At 48.4% G+C, this 21,824-nt stretch overlaps 3 protein-coding genes, 1 long non-coding RNA gene and 1 other non-coding gene across 14 annotated transcripts in view; 1 reads left to right on the forward strand and 4 right to left on the reverse strand.

The window, feature by feature from the left end:
• Positions 1-1,634: 1,634 nt before the first annotated feature.
• On the reverse strand, positions 1,635-7,013 carry mrpl28 (mitochondrial ribosomal protein L28). Of its 3 annotated transcripts, none has more exons than XM_060075061.1 (7): positions 6,496-7,013; positions 5,489-5,820; positions 5,176-5,328; positions 4,038-4,172; positions 3,024-3,110; positions 2,080-2,236; positions 1,635-1,981 (listed from the first exon to the last, which is right to left on the reverse strand). In XM_060075061.1, exons 2-6 carry the CDS (start codon positions 5,771-5,773, stop codon positions 2,141-2,143), a joined length of 756 nt encoding a protein of 251 aa, XP_059931044.1. In that variant the 5' UTR covers positions 5,774-5,820; positions 6,496-7,013; the 3' UTR covers positions 1,635-1,981; positions 2,080-2,140. The 3 variants fall into 3 exon arrangements, with proteins under 3 accessions (XP_059931044.1, XP_059931042.1, XP_059931041.1); XM_060075059.1 differs by having other exon boundaries at positions 5,489-5,936; XM_060075058.1 differs by having other exon boundaries at positions 5,489-5,823; positions 6,496-7,011.
• On the reverse strand, positions 6,965-7,051 carry trnastop-uca (transfer RNA opal suppressor (anticodon UCA)). The gene has a single exon. It is a non-coding gene; the product is annotated as a tRNA-Sec (tRNA).
• A 570-nt stretch (positions 7,052-7,621) lies between these two features.
• Positions 7,622-13,707, reverse strand: LOC132474759 (proton-coupled zinc antiporter SLC30A1). Of its 7 annotated transcripts, none has more exons than XM_060075623.1 (8): positions 13,584-13,707; positions 11,315-12,043; positions 10,978-11,154; positions 10,607-10,863; positions 10,330-10,517; positions 8,412-8,761; positions 8,056-8,350; positions 7,622-7,889 (listed from the first exon to the last, which is right to left on the reverse strand). In XM_060075623.1, the coding sequence occupies exons 2-6, from the start codon at positions 12,039-12,041 to the stop codon at positions 8,539-8,541; spliced, it is 1,572 nt and encodes a 523-aa protein (XP_059931606.1). In that variant the 5' UTR covers positions 12,042-12,043; positions 13,584-13,707; the 3' UTR covers positions 7,622-7,889; positions 8,056-8,350; positions 8,412-8,538. The 7 variants fall into 7 exon arrangements, with proteins under 7 accessions (XP_059931606.1, XP_059931605.1, XP_059931607.1 ...); XM_060075622.1 differs by having other exon boundaries at positions 7,976-8,350; XM_060075624.1 differs by lacking the exon at positions 8,056-8,350 and having other exon boundaries at positions 7,622-8,036; positions 8,418-8,761.
• Positions 13,708-20,153: 6,446 nt separating this feature from the next.
• LOC132475256 (uncharacterized) lies at positions 20,154-20,837 on the forward strand. The gene is made up of 2 exons (XR_009529844.1): positions 20,154-20,203; positions 20,616-20,837. It is a non-coding gene; the product is annotated as an uncharacterized LOC132475256 (long non-coding RNA).
• ppp1r37 (protein phosphatase 1, regulatory subunit 37) overlaps positions 20,732-21,824 on the reverse strand; it is a 52,707-nt gene continuing 51,614 nt past the window's right edge. For both annotated transcript variants that reach the window (XM_060076286.1, XM_060076287.1), the window contains exon 15: positions 20,732-21,805. The gene's annotated coding sequence lies outside the window, so the exon portion shown is untranslated. The remainder of the gene's footprint in view (positions 21,806-21,824) is intronic.

Here is a 21,824-nt window from a genome sequence, read left to right on the forward strand (position 1 = left end):
GAAACCAAGGACAGTGATTGGAGACTTCAACAGCCACAGCTCAGAATGGGGTTACGCCGGAAACAACGAAGATGGAGATGCAGGGAAGGCTTGGGCTGAAGTGAGGTTAACACACACACACACACACACACACACACACACACACACACACACACAGTCCTCCTCTTCCTCCTGCTCCTCCAGAACAACCATCTGAGGAAGCACGCCTTTGAGCTGAAGATGACGTACTTGTGACGTACTTACATAATATACTTATGTTTTATAACATAAGTATAAAAAATTTAAAATGTTTTTCTTGAAAATAAAGGGTTGTGGGAATTCCAGGATGGGTTCATAGTAGATATAAAGTACAGTTCTTAGTAGTTCCTCGGTGTGGCGGGGTGTTGCTGTTTTTAGGCCCACCCAGCTTTCTTGCGGCATTTCTCGAAGTCTTCATCTTTCGAAAATCTGAGAGTTGACCGAGAGCAGTGATGACGCTCTCAACAAAATGGCTGCGCCCGTGAAGAGAACTTTTTTTTTTGAACTTGTACCACGTAGGTCATTTTAAATGCTCTAACCCTAACACTTGATTACATTGCTACTTTATTCCGTTCACCAATTTATACATTGCATGGTCTTGCTGTGCGTGCAATACAATTTAAAGTTGTGCCGGTTTTTTTTACGGCTGGTTTGCTAAAGAGGCTAATGTAGCTAACAATAAACGACTAGCCAATTTCATGACACAATCACGAAGACGAACAGGAACGCTATGAATGCTCCGAGACCGGAAGTGACGTCAAGGCTGGCGTGTTGTCCGTGGATTCAGGAACACACCATAACCCTAACCTTAACCCTAGACTGGGGACCCCTAACCCTAGACTAGGGACCCCCACCCCCTAACCCTAGACTGGGGACCCCTAACCCTAGACTGGGGACCCCTAACCCTAACCCTAGACTGGGGACCCCTACCCCTAGACTGGGGACTCCTACCCCTAGACTGGGGACCCCTACCCCTAACCCTAGACTGGGGACCCCTACCCCTAGACTGGGGACCCCTACCCCTAGACTGGGGACCCCTACCCCTAACCCTAGACTGGGGACCCCTACCCCTAACCCTAGACTGGGGATCCCTACCCCTAACCCTAGACTGGGGACCCCTACCCCTAGACTGGGGACCCCTAACCCTAGACTGGGGACTCCCCGTCAAACTGCCACTGCGTTCCCGTCCCTCAGAGCCACACGACACACGCCCAGCACAGACCGCCCAGCACAGACCGCCCAGCACAGACCGCCCAGCACAGACCTCCCAGTACAGACTGCGGTCTGTGCTGGAAGGTCTGTAGGTCAGTCCTAAGGACCTTCCCTTCCTAGACGTTGACATCATCTGTAATGCCCAACATTTGTTTACAATAAGTATGATTATTCTTAGTATATAAAGAAAAGAAAATAGACCCAAGTAACGGTTATTACATTTCTCTTTTCATTGTTCCAAGTAAATAGCTAAATGAGATAGCCAAAAGAGAAACGTTTTCTACAACGTGGTTGGGGGAACAGTGGCTCTCCTGTCGGAGGAGGAAGAGAGCTCTGACAAAGCAGCACGGAGCTTCTGGATAAAAACGTCAACACTGACTGGAAGAAATACACAAAACAAGGTCTTAAAGAACAATATTTAATTGGTTGCACAGGCGACCCCACTGAGCCCAGGGTTTATTTACACTGATGGAGACGGTTCTACACAAATCCATTGGGGTCACTTGCCTGCGTGCCTCGCCAACTCAAAGTGAGGAGACGCGGTTCGTCCTCAGGGCCGGGTGGGGTCGGGGGTCAAGGGTCGGCTGGTCAAGGGCCGGCTGGGGTCAGGGGTCAAGGGCCACCTGGGGTCGGGGGTCCTCAGGGGCCGGCTTGGGGTCAGGGGTCAAGGGCCGGCTGGGGGTCAGGGGCAACCCAGACCTGCCAACACAAGTCTGTATGCAGGTGCACGTGCTTGCCCACGCATACACACACAAGTCCTCACTGTGTGTGTATGCACGTGCGTGCCCACGCATACACACACAAGTCCTCACTGTGTGTGTGTGTGTATGCACGTGCGTGCCCACGCATACACACACAAGTCCTCACTGTGTGTGTATGCACGTGCGTGCCCACGCGGCGGCTCCAGCGGTCACTTCTTCTCCACGAGCGTGGGCTCCGACAGCTTCTGGACGGTCAGCTCCTTCAGCAGCTGCTCCACGCAGCCTCTGAACTGGGGCTCGGGATCCTGGGGGCCAGGGGAGGCACGTGAGAGGGGAGGAAACACTGCCCCGTGTGGAGGCGGACAGCATAACAACACAGGCCCCAACACTGCCCCGTGTGGAGGAGGACAGCATAACAACACAGGCCCCAACACTGCCCCGTGTGGAGGCGGACAGCATAACAACACAGGCCCCAACACTGCCCCGTGTGGAGGCGGACAGCATAACAACACAGGCCCCAACACTGCCCCGTGTGGAGACGGACAGCATAACAACACAGGCCCCAACACTGCCCCGTGTGGAGGCGGACAGCATGACACAGGCTCCAACACTGCCCCGTGTGGAGGCGGACAGCATAACAGCACAGGCTCTAACACTGCCCCGTGTGGACGCGGACAGCATAACAATGCAGGCTGTGACGAACACGTTTAGATCACTCAAACACTGTTATGAAGGATCTGAGAGTGAAGTGGATCTTTGCATGAAAGCACGCTGAAGGTGTATTACCTATTATTTTCTTTGAGTGTCTACAAAAGCGCTATATAAATTAAATCCATTATTATTATTATTATTACCTATTACCTTGCATATACATACCTAACCGAAAATAAAACCTTTGGATGACATTTTTAATACAACTTTTATACAAAAGTGTGCAGAACAAGCGATAAAGTATGTGCTTTTGTGTGTTGCTGTATAAATGCTGTATCTGTGGGCAGGAGGGCAGTATAGTGAGCAGGTTGCCCTGATACACCAAACCACAGAGTGCAGCTTGACAACACGTCGTTGTCAGTGTTCACCAGACGGGCTCACCTTGTGCTCCAGCTGTCTCTGCTTCTCCACAGCCTCCTCGAGGTTCAGACCCAGCCACTCCGCCTCCTCCTCCGGGACCTCAAACTGCTGCTCGCCACAGGGAGCCACCAGAGCACATGTTGATGTTCACATCCAGAATCAAAGAGTTCATGCTAACAAAACACTGTATACAGATCCTTAATTCCCATCACTTGGCTGTGCTTTATACCGTCTTGTGTTTGAGTGTTGTTCTGCACAAGACAATATCCATGGTTGAGGGGAGGGTGATCATAGCTCATGGCTGTGTTTCCTCGGACTAAGCCTATCACTAAGGGTTAGGGTTAGTGTTAGGGTTAGCCCTTACCCTAACACTAAGCCTATCACTAAGGGTTAGGGTTAGCCCTTGCCCTAACACTAACCCTAACACTAAGGGTTAGGGTTAGCCCTTACCCTAACACTAAGCCTATCACTAAGGGTTAGGGTTAGTGTTAGGGTTAGCCCTTACCCTAACACTAAGCCTATCACTAAGGGTTAGTGTTAGGGTTAGCCCTTGCCCTAACACTAAGGGTTAGCCCTTACCCTAACACTAGCCTATCACTAAGGGTTAGTGTTGGGGTTAGCCCTTACCCTAACACTAAGCCTATCACTAAGGGTTAGGGTTAGCCCTTACCCTAACACTAAGCCTATCACTAAGGGTTAGTGTTAGGGTTAGCCCTTGCCCTAACACTAACCCTAACACTAAGGGTTAGGGTTAGCCCTTACCCTAACACTAAGCCTATCACTAAGGGTTAGGGTTAGCCCTTACCCTAATGCTTGAGGGGAGGGGGCTCATAGCTCATGGCTGCGTTTCCTCTGACCAGTACACATTAGTGTGCTGCGGAGCCTCACACACCTTGTACTTGCTGTAGACCGTGGCCCTCTTCAGAGGGTTAGGGTTAGAGGTACTGATGGAGGAGAGGGTTAGGGTTAGGGTTAGGGTTAGGGTTAGGGGTACTGATGGAGGAGAGGTGGAGTGTGCAGCGGAGCCTCACACACCTTGTACTTGCTGTAGACCGTGGCCCTCTTCACGTGGTCCGTGGGGTAGAGCTCGGTCTCCCTGCGAGCGAGCCTCAGCAGCATGGCCCTCTTCAGGTCCATCCCCAGCTTGGAGTTCAGGTCTTCCTTTGAGGTCTGATGAGGTTCATGCACAGTATCAAATACTCAAATACTACATCCTACAGAAATACTACAAATCAAATACTCAGACTTGCGTCACAGGAACTGGCATTTCGTTCGCTAGTGTATTGGATATTACAGCATCAGATCTTACATATACAGGATTGTCTGTTTCGCATGAATTTGTTGACGTTGAAAACAATTGCATTCACATACTGTACTTCTGGGATCGCATACTTGATAAATGTTCTGTAACTAAAGTAGACAGTTCTTTTAATCTATTCTCTCTCAATTCTTTCTTGCCTTACTTTCCATATTCAGTTAGACACAATAAAGCAGGTACTGCTAGTGAGAGCAGCAGTGGACCCATCACCTCGAGGGTTAGGGTTAGTGCTAGGTGCTAGTAACTAGTTGGGGTTAGGGTTACTAACAGCAGTTGACCCATCGTATCAACGGGCTCCTCCGGGAGAGCCGCATTGTTTCCAGTTTCCCGCAACAGGGAGAGTTGTTCCGATACCGATACCAGTATCGGAAATTATTTGGTAGAACCCTGCCTCAAATCCAGTATCGGCGTGTATGCAAGTCTATGCGCCAATCAGATACCATCACGGGACTATAGCTCCTTGACTACACAGGCAAAGAACATCACAAACATGTGCGGTGTAATGCTGCTAGGTTAACAGTGGGAGCTGGAAAGTCGGAATGGGAAACGAGTAATTTTCGACCTACGTGTCCTCAATCTACCAAGTGGCAAAAACACGAATGCTCATGCTTGACTACAAGAATTCAAATGTATTATTATAATTATAGATTATAAATGTAAATGTGTAAATGTCTACATGTAAAAATACATTGTCGACAGTAGGTGAACCGACTTTACCTTACTGACATCTTAAGAGAACCCTTCAATAAGAAAGAATAATAAGAAGTGCTGTTGGTAGTTACGATGCTAGATGCTGTCGGAACACCATCGGAACATCTCCAACCACAGCGCTTCGTGTGAGAGCAGAGCGCTTACCGTGAGAATGTACAGATCAAAGCCGTAGGCGGCGTCAATGAGGTCCAGGGTGCGCGGGGTGACGGTGATGGTGAACTTGTGGTCCAGTATCTCGCTGTAGAGCTCCCTCTTCAGCAGCTGCGGTTTCCACAGCTTCTTCACACGGTTAGACATCTTGGGAAGGACAAAGGAGGAGTGTCAAAAGGATGTGAAAATGAGTTGCTGCTATTCATGAAAATAATTTACCTGAAGGTTGGATTCCCTAACCCTTAAAAAGAAACGCTTACGTTTACTGATTCAAATGACTTGAATAAAGTAATTAGTAGCCCCTCACTTTGTCATTGTTGGCGTATCTGAAGCCTGAGATCCAGCCCTCGCCCCCCCACAGGCCGTCCTGGGACTGCGGGGGGTGGTAGATGGGGATGGGGACGTCCTGGACCCGTTCTTTGAGCCCTGTGGTGGGGTTGGCTCTGTACTGGACCCCCAGGGGCCTCCAGTGGACCGGAGTGGGCTCCCGGGGCTCGAGGGCCCGGAGGTAGTGCAGGGGCAGGCGGGCGTGGATGCCCTGCTTCAGCTTCATGGCGTCCCACAGCTTGGGAGCATACTTGTGGAGCGGCATGGTTCTGCGTCAGGCCTAAGACCCTGACCCTAACCGCCCTGGACTACCTGCTGAGAAGGGTCACAGTAAAGCTAGGGTTAAGGTAACCCTAACCCATACGTGTGGAGCGGCATGGTTCTACGTCAGGCCTAAGACCCTGACCCTAACCGCCCAGGACTACCTGCTGAGAAGGGTCGCAGTAAAGTTAAAACCAACGTTAGGACAAGACGTGCCATCGTTTTCCTTTATGCGTTCACTGTCATGATGTGCTACTCAATGCTGCTCAACTAAAACATACCCCAATGCAACCGACATTCTCATGAACGTATAATAAACATCAGAAGAAAACTTGAAAGGGTTTCATTCAGGGAAACATTCTATAGTCAGTGTCTTTGTTTAAGAGCTGAAAGACTTACACCAAAACAATTTATATGGATATAATCAATATGATTGCACAACTTAACCATGGAAAACTGCTCGCAAACAATAAGGAAAACACTATAATAATAATAAATAATGAATTTATGCTGCAAATGAACAGTTTGGTTTTCTTGCTGTCAAGCAGTAGCGAATAATCCTCGTAGGTTAAAGAAAATTAAACATTTCATGTAGCTCTACGATTACTTTAAAGCGACGGACAGAGCATACCACCGAGAAAGCACAATGATCACCATTCATGTCATAGACTAAAAATATTCCAAATCATCATAGATTTCATAACATAACAGTTTTTGCATGATTACCTTACAACCAAGGACACACAGCCACCCGCACACATGGAACACTTCCGTATTTATCAAACCCGCCCACCGGAGCAAGCTATGCGATGATTGGCTGAGCTGAAATTCTTGCTGATGATTGGCCGCTCAAGCGGTCGTCTTTAGTGTTTCCGGGCCAAGTCGAGGTCGCGCATGGGCGTTGGCAAGTATAGGTGTGTGAACATTGAAAGTTTACGATCCCATTGCTTTTCAATATTTAAACCACTATTGTTTAGATTTCAGTTTCCTTACACCTCATTCACCCTGACTTACATTGTCCCCATGTAATACGCTTCAGCCAGATTGGGCAGGAAATCTGGCCCAATATGGCAACACTATTAGCGATGCCGCTGTGGGATGATGTCGACCTATTTCCACTTCCACTATGTGTTAAACTCCCACCAATAATAAAGGTAAACATAAGAGAGAAATCGTATTGGAAAAGGCGACACACCGCCCGAAAGGTGGAATTGAACCACTCTGCCGCTAAGCAGCTACAGGTTTGAAGCCTGCACCCCGGACCACCGAGGGTCATCCGGGCAGTAATAGCTGACGTCTGGCTACTATTTATACCTCATCTGTGGTATTGATGTCCCTCTTATGGTGCTAACTGGTTCTCGGTCTGTTTTACACACCTTGGCTATAATGAATGTAAATCGTAAGATCCCAATAGAAAACATTGACGGTGAGCATCTGTTATAGATATTTCGATGACTTCATAACACAAGTGCGAGAAATAGCAAGGATACTCGGGAATATGCAAATGAGCTTGATGTCTATTGGCCAGCTTAGAACAAAAATAGGCGTCAGATACCTGAGTCATAGGTAGGCCTTTGAATATGTTAATAAATATTGACATATTTTTTTATCAAGTCATTTTTGTGATGTCATTTTTATCTTTCAGAGATGTCCCAAATCTGAATCATAATTGTACAATTATGTGGGGATTATTTGACAGTCATGCATTTGCTTTTGCCATGATGTTAAAAAAATGGTGAAATAATTGTTGGCAATCAAATTTAGTATTGATTATTCTTGGTTAATGCTGGTATACATAATATATGTTATAGTATTAAAGTAGAGTAGCATAGTAGCACACATTAAGAGAGAATGAGAGACAATTCATTTTATTTCATTTAATATATAAATGCAAACAAATAGAATCTCTAAACTATACATAAAATAAGCCTACTTTATTAAAGCCCAAACACATCCTAGCCCCATCATGACCCTAAGCCTGCACCAGTAAATCCCCCAGTGGTGTAATAGGACAGGCAGTGGGCCCTCAGGCAGAGGTTGTTGGTTTGAGTCCTGTCTGGGGGCATCTAAAGCCTTACCCTGAGGCTCAGGGATGAGAAACATTCTCTGCTATAGCAAACCTACGACCCTATTCTTCAGTTAATAAGTTAAGGGTTAGGGTTAGGATTGGGGTTAGCTAACCCTAACCTTCTCTGCTATAGCATACCTACGACCCTATTCTTCAGTTAATAAGTTTAATGCTAGGATTAGGGTTAGCTAACCCTAACCTTCTCTGCTATAGCATACCTACGACCCTATTCTTCAGTTAATATGATAAGGGTTAGGATTAGGGTTAGCTAACCCTAACCTTCTCTGCTATAGCATACCTACGACCCTATTCTTCAGTTAATATGATAAGGGTTAGGATTAGGGTTAGCTAACCCTAACCTTCTCTGCTATAGCATACCTACGACCCTATTCTTCAGTTAATATGTTTAATGTTAGGGTTAGGGTTAGCTAACCCTAACCTTCTCTGCTATAGCATACCTACGACCCTATTCTTCAGTTAATATGTTTAATGTTAGGGTTAGCTAACCCTAACCTTCTCTGCTATAGCATACCTACGACCCTATTCTTCAGTTAATATGATAAGGGTTAGGGACCCTAACCTTCTCTGCTATAGCATACCTACGACCCTATTCTCCAGTTAATACATTTAATGCTATGTGTAATCACTGTTCCACTAGACTCAGTCGTTCTCGATGAGCTCCTCCTCCAGTGGGGGCGCTGTCACAGTTCTTCTCTTGGCGAGCAGCACATCTTCTCCTGACATGCCGCCCCACAGGCCAGCCCGCAGGCCCTGCTAGGGGGCCCCGGGGGAGCGCTGCTGGGGGCCCTGTCAGCAGGGGCAGGGCCCAGGGCCGGAGGGGGGGGGAACTCTGGCTGGATGGTGCAGCAGCTGATCCCGAAGCCCTGAAACACCTTGGTGACGGCTGCTATCAGATCACCACACCTGGAAGAACACTGAGTTTATATATAGCTGAAAGAACACTGCGTTTATATATACCTGGTAGAACACTGGGTTTATATATACCTGGAAGAACACTGAGTTTATATATACCTGGAAGAACACTGAGTTTATATATACCTGAAAGAACACTGAGTAATATATATACCTGGTGGAACACTGAGTTTATATATACCTGGTGGCACAATGAGTTTATATATACCTGAAAGAACACTGAGTTTATATATACCTGGTAGAACACTGAGTTTATATATACCTGGTGGAACACTGAGTTTATATATACCTGAAAGAACACTGAGTTTATATATACCTGGTAGAACACTGAGTTTATATATACCTGGTGGCACAATGAGTTTATATATACCTGAAAGAACACTGAGTTTATATATACCTGGTAGAACACTGAGTTTATATATACCTGGTAGAACACTGAGTTTATATATACCTGGAAGAACACTGAGTTTATATATACCTGAAAGAACACTGAGTAATATATATACCTGGTGGAACACTGAGTTTATATATACCTGGTGGCACAATGAGTTTATATATACCTGGTGGCACAATGAGTTTATATATACCTGAAAGAACACTGAGTTTATATATACCTGAAAGAACACTGAGTTTATATATACCTGATAGAACACTGAGTTTATATATACCTGGTAGAACACTGAGTTTATATATACCTGGTGGCACAATGAGTTTATATATACCTGAAAGAACACTGAGTTTATATATACCTGGTAGAACACTGAGTTTATATATACCTGGTAGAACACTGAGTTTATGTATACCTGGTAGAACACTGAGTTTTTATATACCTGGTAGAACACTGAGTTTATATATACCTGGTGGAACATGTAGTTTATATATACCTGGTAGAACATGTAGTTTATATATACCTGGTAGAACATGTAGTTTATATATACCTGGTAGAACATGTAGTTTATATATACCTGGTAGAACATGTAGTTTATATATACCTGGTAGAACATGTAGTTTATATATACCTGGTAGAACATGTAGTTTATATATACCTGGTAGAACATGTAGTTTATATGAACCTGGTAGAACATGTAGTTTATATATACCTGGTAGAACATGTAGTTTATATATACCTGGTAGAACATGTAGTTTATATATACCTGGTAGAACATGTAGTTTATATATACCTGGTAGAACATGTAGTTTATATATACCTGGTAGAACATGTAGTTTATATATACCTGGTAGAACACTGAGTTTATGTATACCTGGTAGAACACTGAGTTTTTATATACCTGGTAGAACACTGAGTTTATCTATACCTGGTGGAACATGTAGTTTATATATACCTGGTAGAACATGTAGTTTATATATACCTGGTAGAACATGTAGTTTATATATACCTGGTAGAACATGTAGTTTATATATACCTGGTAGAACATGTAGTTTATATATACCTGGTAGAACATGTAGTTTATATGAACCTGGTAGAACATGTAGTTTATATATACCTGGTAGTTCGGTGTCATTTTATTCTAATCAGGGACGCAGCGTGGCGGGCTCACCGGTGTTTCTGGAAGCCATCTTGGCACCGTATGTGCACGGACGCCACGCTTCGCGTTTCTGTCAGCTGCCAAACATGGAAGTCGTGCAGAGACTGGACTCCCGGGACACGGGAGATCTCCCCCTTGAGATCTGCCATGGACACGCTGGCCGGACTGGCCTGCAGCAGCAGCAGGCCGTATCGGTACACCTGGGGTAGGGTTGCCCGCGCTTCGGATTTACGACATTTATTGTATTTATTTTGACCAATCGATGAAAAGAGCGAGCGGCTCCTCTGACCTGCGGCCCGGCGCCGACCAGCAGCACGGCGATGGCCATCATGGAGAAGGCCACATCCAGATGGACCAGGGAGGTGCAGCTCAGAGACGCGGGAACGCACTGCGGTGCGGCCAGCATCAGAAGCAGCCCTTGGACCACCGCTAGGACCGCGGGGAACAGCGCCGGGAATGCCGCCGCCGCCGCCCGGAGACGGGCCAGCCCCCGGCGCCCATATCCCACCCCGTCAGACCGGATGCTCGGGACTCGGACCTCAGAGGCTGCAGAATGACAAACAAACAGCAGCCATCAGGACCCGCCTCAAGCCGCCCGCTGTGAGGGGAACAGGACGTGATCGTCTGGGTCACGTCCCACACCGGATGGGGATCCTTTACCTGGTCCGGGGGGTCCTCTGGGGACCAGTGTCCCCGGGTCCTGACGGGGCTCCCTGGCCTCGGGCTCCAGGGCAGCGAGGGCGTCAGGGTTGGAGAAGACGAGCGCGTCGGCCCAGGAGGATGCGGCTCGGCCGGCCTCGGCCCCGCCACGCCCTGGCTCTCCTCCTCCTGTCTCCGCTGCTCCAGGGGTCAGAGCAGAGGAGTGGAGACAAACAGGAAGAGGTATGTGATAGATCTCCCAGCTGCATCAACACCGCACTGGTCTCCCACTGAGGACGCTATCACCCTATCAGAGTTCCCACTGGTAGAAGCTGCTTTATGGAGGATGGGAGGTTACCCAGTCCGATGGCTCCATGGTCCGGTCCGCCCCCCGGCAGACGGGCCCAGGTCAAACCCAGCACCAGGGCGTTGTGGAGGACGCTGAGCACCCCCACCACCGTGGACACCAGCGGGAAGCGCTTCTCCGTGGGCTCCATTATCTGAGGGAGCACCTCCAGGAAGTAGGTCCCGCATAGAGTGGCCAGGCAGAGCGCTGAGGAGAACACCTCCACACTCTGGGTCCTCATCGCTGGGTAGGACAGCCCGGAGCCGAGGGGGGGCGGGCCCAAGCCGGGAGGGGGCAGGCCCAAGCTGCCCTTGGGACGTCGACCAGAATCAGCCTTCAGATCAGGGGTCGGAGGTCGGGGAGAGGAGGAAGGAGGCGAGGTTGGAGGTGAGGTAGGAGGTGACATAGAAGGTGAGGTAGGAGGTGAGGTAGGAGGTGACGTAGGAGTTGACGCAGGAGGTGATGTAGGAGGTGATGTAGGAGGTGAGGTAGGAGGAGATGTAGGGGGGGATGTAGGAGGGGATGTAGGAGCGGACTCCGTGGTGCAGTCACCCGCTCGGTGCCGGGCGTGGAGGAAGACGGACATGTGCATGAAGAGGTAGAGTGTGTGGAAGCCGTCCGTCATGGTGGTCAGAGACCTGCAGACGTTGCTGATGACGAGCTGAGCCAGCAGCAGCCCCAGGGTCTGCAGCCACAGCCAGCCCCGCAGCACATTCAGCCCGCCTGCGGACATAGCCATGCCTGAAGGGGAGACACAGGGGACAAAGGGAGACAGAGGACTTTATTATCACTTGAAAACAAGGTACAACTAAAGGGGAAGAAGCGTGCTGGATCAGGTTCATGGTGGATTCCTCCTACATACACTGGCCTATCACAACACCCCCTCCCCTCTGTCCCCCTCCCCCTTGTCCCCCTCCCCCCTGTCCCCCTCCCCCTTGTCCCCCTCCCCTCTGTCCCCCTCCCCTCTGTCCCCCACCCCTCTGTCCCCCTCCCCTCTGTCCCCCACCCCTCTGTCCCCCTCCCCTCTGTCCCCCACCCCTCTGTCCCCCTCCCCTCTGTCCCCCTCCCCTCTGTCCCCCACCCCTCTGTCCCCCTCCCCTCTGTCCCCCACCCCTCTGTCCCCCTCCCCTCTGTCCCCCTCCCCTCTGTCCCCCTCCCCTCTGTCCCCCTCCCCCTTGTCCCCCTCCCCTCTGTCCCCCACCCCTCTGTCCCCCTCCCCTCTGTCCCCCTCCCCTCTGTCCCCCTCCCCTCTGTCCCCCTCCCCCTTGTCCCCCTCCCCTCTGTCCCCCACCCCTCTGTCCCCCTCCCCTCTGTCCCCCTCCCCTCTGTCCCCCACCCCTCTGTCCCCCTCCCCTCTGTCCCCCACCCCTCTGTCCCCCTCCCCCCTGTCCCCCTCCCCTCTGTCCCCCTCCCCTCTGTCCCCCTCCCCTCTGTCCCCCCTCCCCCCTCCCCTCTGTCCCCCCTCCCCTCTGTCCCCCTCCCCAGTTCCACACTAACTGAATGTCTTCCTACTCTGGATTCTCAGCCGATTACAACATATATAATGGACATCTTATACATTACAGTTATATCAGATGTAGGGGAGTGAGGTTCTCTTTGATGGTAATCCACTCGTCAGCTAATCATTTAAACTAATATAAAACAGACATGATAAACCACTTGTGCTTGAGATGAACGTCGGAAAGAGAGAGAGAGAGAAAGAGAGAGAGAGAGAGAGAGAGAGAGAGAGAGGGAGAGAGAGAGAGAGAGAGAGAGAGAGAGAGAGAGAGAGAGAGAGAGAGAGAGAGAGAGAGAGAGAGAGAGAGACAGACAGACAGACAGACAGACAGACAGACAGACAGACAGACAGACAGACAGACAGACAGACAGACAGACAGACAGACAGACAGACAGACAGACAGACAAAGAAATTGACACAAAATATTTCGAATAGATATTAAATATATGTAAGTCTGGTAAACTTATTGTAACGTCTGAATCTAATTGTTTGCAATTGTAATGCAACTAGAGCTACTACTACTGCTCCTGCTACTACTACTACTAATGATAATATAATACTAATACTAACGTCAATACATGTTCTTGGATTTAAAATGGCATGAAACACTTGTTTGAACACTTCTCTGTGTTAAAACAAGTGTTCAAACAAGAATTCAAACAATCTTTTGAACACAAATTGAGTCAAGTAAGACCCTTGTCACAGAATGCAAATTGCTTTAATTCTAAAAGCCTGTTCCTCAACTCTTTGGGCGACGCCTGATAGAACATAAGTTGGTCTTACCTCAGTCAAGGTCTTCTGTATCACACACCAACCCGCATGTCAGTTCATGTGAGTGGCTGCTGTGCCTCTCTCCCTCCCCCTCTCGCTCTACCTCCCTCTCTCCCCCCTAAGCCTTCCTCCCACCCAGCCGCGGTCATGTGAGGCAGCTGAAGGAATCGTCTTCACTAACTTAACTCTTAGATCTACTGAGGAGAAAAGTCGCTTCAGAAGGTAAACCCCGTTATCACTGGTAGGTAGCGCCATCAAATCTATCTCCAATCATCACAAAGGTGCTAGTTTCAAAGGTCTAATATCTGCTATGATCATTCATCTTTGAGTGATAGTGATCCTTACCGTAAATGCTTGTCCTGGCAATTTCCTTAAGAGATATTGTGTCTATGATAGATGAGATTTCTAAATGCAAAAAGCACCCAATAGTTGTTGTATTAACCTATGTTAATGCAGGCATACATTAGATACATCCTCTCTAACAGAGTGAGTCCAGAATACAGTTAGACAGAGCTATTTAAACAGTCCCACTTTCAATCCAATCAGATACCATTGTCCAGGTCTGGTTCTGAATGATGTAGATTCTGGCCTCTTCTCTCCCCAGGCCAAAGACAGTTTTTGGGCCTGGTTCTGATGTGATTGTGTGTGAAAGGATGAGTTACTAGCACTTCACCCAGGTTTCAGTGTTGGGGGGATGGCCAAGGGGATTGGGTCAAATGTGACCTTTGTAGTTGCTGGCGTGAATCCAGGTAGAACTCTCAGCTACCTTCCTGATGATGTGATCAACAGGACTTGGAATGGTCCCAACCACCTTGGTAAGTTCCAGGCACATCTCTGATGACTATTTTACCAGTGCACTGATAGACTGCAAAGTTCGGGAGAGATGAATACAATAATCATTCACGCTGTGATATGTCGCTGTTGTTTGGTGCACCTGTCCCAATTGACAATGGCCGTCCCATCAGGACTTCATTGGGGGACAGACCTACTTTTACTCCGATGCATCCCCTAATAGCCAGTAAGACCAGTGGCAAGACCTTCACCCATTACATGCCTTTATCTGCAGTCGCTTTTGCCAGTTTCTTATTTTAGGTACTTTGATTAAAAAATCTAGAAGCGTTGCTCTTTTGTTGTTTTGAGCAATGAGGCGATCACTGCGTATCCCGTGACATAATAAGTAATCTAACAGAGATCTAGCACAAAGATGTTAGATCACCATTTCTGTTGACACAGGAGACGCCAACAGGAATGCTTTTCCACCGCTTGGTACCGCTCCGTATTAAATCCCAAGTTTTGAAAGGAAAAAAAAGTAATTGAAGCGAGGCACAGTTTTTTATTAGTTTATATGGTTTTGAACGAATAGTTTTGGATGCATGCATCGGCTCTGAGTTTGTTTGTTTGTTTGTTACTTTAAAACCACATACACTCACAGAAGGTATGCTCTGCGAGCGTAGCCCGATCGTAGAGTCCCTCGACCAGGAGGCGGTATACAGATCCTTAGTTGGTCCCTAACATCATATCAGCTTGGTCTCTGCCTGGAATGGGTTAGGGCCCTGAACATACAGACTTGACGCAGTTTGCCGATGGATGACCTGTGTTCTTGGGCCACTTCAAGAATGGTTGCGGCGAGGGCTGCCCCTCCCATTACAGATGGGTCTGGGAGGCATTCTGCTATGTCCTTAATGTCACTGGGTCTCCATGCATGAAAACGTATGCCAGACTGTCATCCTGGGAGTTCAGGACTTCAATCATGAGGAACAGTCCATCCTCCCGCCCTCGTATAGGGGAGGTGGGGAGAACGCCATTCCCTGGTTCCTTCAGCTGATGGCTATGGGTTCCTTCTTGGTCGCTTCGGCCGCCAGCTGGCTAGCTTGCTACGAGTGGTAACCCCCGCGGGGCTCCCTCCTCTGCTGTGAGGTCAGGATAGAGGTTGACTGATGGAGCGGCGGCCTGGGCATTGTCATACGGTGGAGGTGGACATCTTGGTTGACAATGAGATTAAGAATCCCTACACTCTCTACGCTCTCCGTCCCTAGTGTCATTTTTTTCTATCCTGGCTCTCTCTTTCACTCCATTGAAATGCATGCCAACATGTTTTAACTCTTTTCTTTCACTTTTCTGAATTCAACAACCTCTAACTTCTTAAACCGTTTTAACTAAAAATACCCATTTCAGGAAAGCCCAGTTTACGCCAATATTTTAAACCCTCCAGAGCCTTTTCACCATGTTTCTCCAACATTAGCTTTGCAGGACCTGTTATTTATATTTTCCCGATTTATTTCCCATTTAGATCCGTACACACTATGAATTATAATTTTACAATTCTCTTACTACTTTGTGTTCCTAATTTGTCACTTTATCTATTTATCTTTTTCAAGTTACCTACCCTAACAGCATTTTAGCTATTAAAGTATCCAACTTGTTCTACTATTACCATAAACATATTTTAGCCGGACAAGTACCTAAATTATTCCTTACTATTACCACAATGTTTTTGTAGCTAATATACTGTGATTGTAGTAGTATTTTACCTATAATTACCCACATTGTTCCACTTTTCCGTAACATATGCACTACCAAAACGGATATTGTGTATTGTGATCTCATCTGTCCTGTGTAAAAAGGAAATCTATTCCCAACAAGTGCCCTCTTCTCACCCCAGTAAGCTGGTTGCCTTCACCTGGTGGCAAGGTAGAGCTCTGGGACCTAGTGCTCAGACGTAGGACTAGGTCGTATTTTGTAGATTCTTCAGGTTAGGTATCCCGGACAATCCCCCAAAATGGCCATGGCAATGTCCTTAAGAGATATTGCGTCTAGAACACAGGGGATTTCTAAAGGCAAAAAGCACTAATATAGACAATTAACCCATTTTAGTGCACGCATACATTAGACTCCTCTCTAGCAGAGTGAGGCCAGGATGTGCCAGACAGAGCAATTTAAACAGTTTCGCAGCCTCCCCACATTGCAGATGTCAATAATCAAATCAGTAATGTTTACCCAAGACACAGAGTGCATAAGGGGATGCTCTGTCCCTGGTGGGCGCTTTACCCAAGCCAGAAGGTTAACCTTCAGATGACTCTGAGAAAGGTAGGGTGGCTGACTCAAGCACATGACTCTGAGGAAGGTATGGTGGCTGACCCAAGCACAAAGGTTAACATTTGGACGACACTGAGGAAAGGCAGACATACAAGGAATAGGAAACAGCCTTAGATGACTAAAAGGAAACAACATATGGATTTCCCATCACAAGCTGCAGCCGTTGTCTCCTGTAAGGTGAGGACTGGGGTCCACTGGACTGGACCTGACAGGAGTTGACACTACGGAATTTTATAAATCAACATGCTTGCAAATTCCTGAGGCAAAGCTTTACCCAAAAAGCCACATGGCCGGACACACACACACAGACACACACGCATGCACGAACGCACACACACACTCGAACAAACACACACAGTGGACGGTGCGGACAGTCGCAAACACAGACACACACACAGACAAACACACACACATACACACAGACAGTCACACGCGCACACACACACATATATGCTTGCACGCACACACAAAAACAAACCCAATGAATACATACACAAGCACACACTTGAATAAAAGGGCGATAGATTTGCATGCACCCAAGTAGCGCACACACACACACACACACACACACACACACACACACACACACACACACACACACACGCACTGGCGCACACAGACACAGACACACACACATACACTAAAACACATACACAAGCCAACACACAGGATGCTTTCTTTAATGAGTAACCAGTAAAAACTGTTTATATAAATTACGTGATTTCTACTGCCTCTAAATTATTTGCCAATTGAATTGGCCTAAACTGCTGCTTCCAAATTTTTCTCAAAGAATAAAAAAATAAAAGAAGGGAAAGTTAATGTTTTATTTAAACTTGTCTATCTACTTCAGTGTTCTACTCCAAAAAGTGATGGGGGTGCATTGTGTACCTTTTAGTACAAACTGCTTCTAAAAAGGTGTTCAAGGCAACATGAATTCATTGCAACAACTTATTTCACATCAGTACTACCACTTTAAGAAAGGACGCAAAATTCTTCCATTCTTATTCTGATTCCATCCAATCGTCCCCCTTTTGAACTAGAAGTGAGGGCCTCACTTCCTCCTCATGAGAAGGAAGTGAGGCCCTCACTTCCTCCTCATGAGAAGGAAGTGAGGGAACCAACGCTCCTTATTTCCTCACTTCCTCCTCGTGAGAAGGAAGGGAGGGCCCAAGGCTTCTCATCAGAAGGAAATGAGGAGCGTTGGGCCCTCACTTCCTCCTCATGAGAAGGAAGTGAGGGCCCAACGCTCCTCGTGAGGAGGAAGTGTTGTGTGCTCAAGACTGAAGGGCAGCATGACACCCTGACTTTGTGGGCTTCCTACTGAGATCGGAGATCTAGGGGCATCGAACCTGCGGTCCCCGTACCACACATTAAAGCAAGTGGTATCCGGGATGGGATTCTTGACCCCAGCCAAACGACTTCATCAAATAAAAACACACTATCTAATGATTTTGAGACAATAGAATGGAAGTAGGCTGTATCTTAAACCATACAGAACAGAACACAGATTAGTATGGAGAGGGTATTTTAAGATCCTTTTTAATTGTAGGCACCAGAAAGACCATCATTTAATAGAACTAACCATCTTCAGTTGACAAGCCATGGGACAAATGTACACAAGAATGAACACACAAACACTCACAGAACAGGAGGAGGGGCAATGCAGGACCGAATGATGCTGACTTTGAAGCTGGTTCGAACATCTAATAGTGCTCATTGATCATTGTTCAGGCAAACCATCCCCTTGGGGAGATATTGTATTCATCAGCTGTTGCTCTTCCTGGGCATGTGCTGCTGTCTGAGGGCTCTAACACAACAAACATTTACATCTCCAAACCAAACAACGTCATCACATTTTTCTTATGATTTGGAATAAAAACAGTGCAGATTTCGAAGCAATAATTTTTTTTATTTTGTTTTATCCAATCGAGATCACACCTGACCCACGAGAATAACGCTCTGATTGGCTCGGTTCTGTCAGAGAACGCAACGTAAGACCGACTGTTCGATGCTAGTGGTTCATTAGGACTCCTGGCTGATCACCGGTTGGCTGGTTTCATCTGTCACTCATTTCCTAACGACTGAAGAACAGGGGAACATTGTAAACATACAAAGACAAATAAAGACAATCATGAATCAACATGGTTTGGTTCTGTCTGTACGGCTGAGGTTTGATCAGAACCATCAGATCTTTGGAGGCCTCTCCACCCCCCTCTCATCTGAGGGTGGGGTCGGAGGATTAGGGAGGTGTGGAATTCCTTCCCAGGAGACTTACAGTAGCATGGGGGGCAGGGCTCCCACCCTGGGAAAGGACCCAATGCCCAATCAGCCATGTCGTGGAACGTGAACCTTTTGGTTCAGTCGTGTATTTCACCTTTAGAGGCGAGCTCCCTGAAGAGCCAGGGGCCAGCTCTCTGAAGAACCAGACTTAGTGAACCCTGACCTCAACATCCGCACTCAACTGGGAATATGTAATCATAGATTAGAATGAAACGGTTACATAATGTGCTTTAATTTAATAGAATGGTGTTGGGGGAGGGATAAATATATATATATTTGTGTAACTTCTAAGGCTCCCATGTGTTGCTTACCAAACTCAACCTCCATTTGGTGTTCTTTGTTCTTCATATCATTTCATATTCCACTCTTGGTTAAAAACGAGCCCGTTTTTTCTGTGGTGTGATCTTATTTTCTCTTCTTAGAAACTTTAATCTAACCAGGCAACCATTCTCTCACATGAGAACGCAGAAGTAAGTCCAAACATTCAGACGCATCATCCATCATTACATGCATTTATTTGAGGAAAAAATTGCCTTTACATTTCTTTGTGATTACCAGCACATTTTGATTAAGTTAACAAATTATTAAAAATATTTTAAAATTAAAGCATTACAAACAGACTGGGCAGCACAGCACGTTGTCCCAGACTCACACCCGGAGACACGGGAGGGGGGGGGGGGGCTGGGGGGTTCAAACAAAGGGAATAAGGGACTGATTGGAGCTCTAACGCCGTGGTTTGTGAGACGGGAGCAGTATAGCCTGAGCTTCACCACAAAGGCTGCCTCACACACACGACTTGACCTTTAACAAGTCACACAGATTCTCCTCTGAAGTGATGACTACAGTAGACTACGGGTCTACAGTAGACCAGCAGACCCCTCCTCCGCCGGCCCATCTCAGACCCGTTTGAAATGAGCGGGGTGGGTGAGAGCCGTGGGGAGCGGGGTGGGTGAGAGCGGGGTGGGTGAGAGCGGGGGTGGGTGAGAGCGGGGGTGGGTGAGAGCGGGGTGGGTGTGAGCGGGGGTGGGTGTGAGCGGGGTGGGTGAGAGCGGGGTGGGTGTGAGCGGGGGTGGGTGAGAGCGGGGGTGGGTGAGAGCGGGGTGGGTGAGAGCGGGGTGGGTGAGAGCGGGGTGGGTGTGAGCGGGGGTGGGTGAGAGCGGGGGTGGGTGTGAGCGGGGGTGGGTGTGAGTGGGGGTGGGTGAGAGCGGGGGTGTGAGCGGTGGTCGGGTGTGAGCGGGGTGTGAGCGGTGGTCGGTGTGAGCGGTGGTCGGGTGTGAGCGGGGTGTGAGCGGTGGTCGGTGTGAGCGGTGGTCGGGTGTGAGCGGTGGTCGGTGTGAGCGGGGTGTGAGCGGTGGTCGGTGTGAGCGGTGGTCGGTGTGAGCGGTGGTCGGGTGTGAGCGGTGGTCGGTGTGAGCGGTGGTCGGTGTGAGCGGTGGTCGGGTGTGAGCGGTGGTCGGTGTGAGCGGTGGTCGGTGTGAGCGGGGTGTGAGCGGTGGTCGGGTGTGAGCGGTGGTCGGGTGTGAGCGGGGTGTGAGCGGGGTGTGAGCGGGGTGTGAGCGGGGTGTGAGCGGTGGTCGGGTGTGAGCGGGGTGTGAGCGGTGGTCGGGTGTGAGCGGGGTGTGAGCGGGGTGTGAGCGGGGTGTGAGCGGGGTGTGAGCGGGGTGTGAGCGGGGTGTGAGCGGTGGTCGGTGTGAGCATTGGTCGGGTGTGAGCCTGCAAGTGCTGCCCCTCCTGAACACAACGCTCTTCGTGCTTGTTGTCTTAACAGTTCATTCATTCCAACATTGACGTAAACCCTTCACCCGAAGATATCTTTATTACCAAGACCCTTTCCCCAATCAAGAGAAACAACCACCTAATCCAACAGGACATTTACACCAACGGGGCAAGTCGCTTAAAGCAAAAACCCTTAATAAAGAAATAACATTAAACACAAAAGGGAAGGGAGGGGAATAATCCACACAGAGAGGCTCATAGATCTATAAAATAAATACAAAAACAATCGATTTCTCAAAGCAGCAAAACAAAAGCCAGGATAAAATTCAAACTAAGAATGAAGTGAAGGCAACATGAATCACGGGGGACGACGCTACTAGTGGAAGACGGAATAAAGAAGGCCAGGAAGGAAGGAACAGGGGACAATCTACTCGTATCAAGACGCCTTATATGTCCCCCGCAGCTGTGAGCAGGTGGGGGGGGGGGGGAAGGACATCCGTGAAGCGAGACCACGTTAAAGTGTCTGCGATTGGATTTGGTCGGCAGATTTGAAGGCCGTACAGTTTGACTTCCATTAACAGCACGACTCATCAGAATGAGGACAGTAGTGTAGGGGGGCTGGGCAGGGACACAGCAAACACAAGAGGGACACTTTCAACAACTTTCTCAACTCATTTTCCCTCGGGGACCAAACAGATCTGTGAGCTTGGAGACCCCCAGGCTGAGGAACCCAGCGAGGAAGACGCCTGGCTCCTGGGAGCGCCTGACAGGGTGGGGTACACACCATACCACACCTGTTGCCTGGGGGGGGGGGCTGTATTCTGTAGTCTTTGGTTAGTGTCATCAGCCCCCTCTTGTGGTGTGGGGTTCTGGGGCGTCGATGGAGCAGAGCGCCCGACTGTAGCACCTCTTCCTGGGGCTCAGTGGGGGGTGTAGTGTGGGGCAGGTGGAGCTCTGATGCCTAGTGCCAAAGCGTGGTGATGGTGGAGTTGTTTTCAAAAGTCTTTCTGTTTGAGATGCTCTATCTTTTTGGTCTATTTAACATGTTGGTATATCTTTATGTACGGTGTTCCAGCCGGCAGAGGGTCTGGCGGAGAGAGGCGACCATCTGAGGAGGCAGACCGGGGGTCCCACGACGCAGCCTGAGGACCAGAGAGAGAC

The sequence above is a fragment of the Gadus macrocephalus genome, chromosome 16 (assembly GCF_031168955.1).
Source record: "Gadus macrocephalus chromosome 16, ASM3116895v1".
In the NCBI taxonomy this organism is placed as follows: Eukaryota; Metazoa; Chordata; class Actinopteri; order Gadiformes; family Gadidae; genus Gadus; species Gadus macrocephalus.

Bases quoted from the DNA above. Each gene is read 5' to 3' on its own strand.
- mrpl28 (XM_060075061.1), bottom strand. From the start codon at position 5,773: ATGCCGCTCCACAAGTATGCTCCCAAGCTGTGGGACGCCATGAAGCTG. The intron at 4,173-5,175 runs GTAAGCGCTCTG...GAACCTCATCAG, and splicing joins TTGATCTGTACATTCTCACG to ACCTCAAAGGAAGACCTGAA. The intron at 3,111-4,037 runs GTGTGTGAGGCT...TGTGGCGAGCAG, and splicing joins CGGTCTACAGCAAGTACAAG to CAGTTTGAGGTCCCGGAGGA.
- LOC132474759 (XM_060075624.1), bottom strand. From the start codon at position 12,041: ATGGCTATGTCCGCAGGCGGGCTGAATGTGCTGCGGGGCTGGCTGTGG. The intron at 10,518-10,606 runs GTCAGAGGAGCC...ACCCTACCCCAG, and splicing joins TGGTCGGCGCCGGGCCGCAG to GTGTACCGATACGGCCTGCT. The intron at 8,762-10,329 runs GTGAGCCCGCCA...GTGTTCTTCCAG, and splicing joins GATGGCTTCCAGAAACACCG to GTGTGGTGATCTGATAGCAG.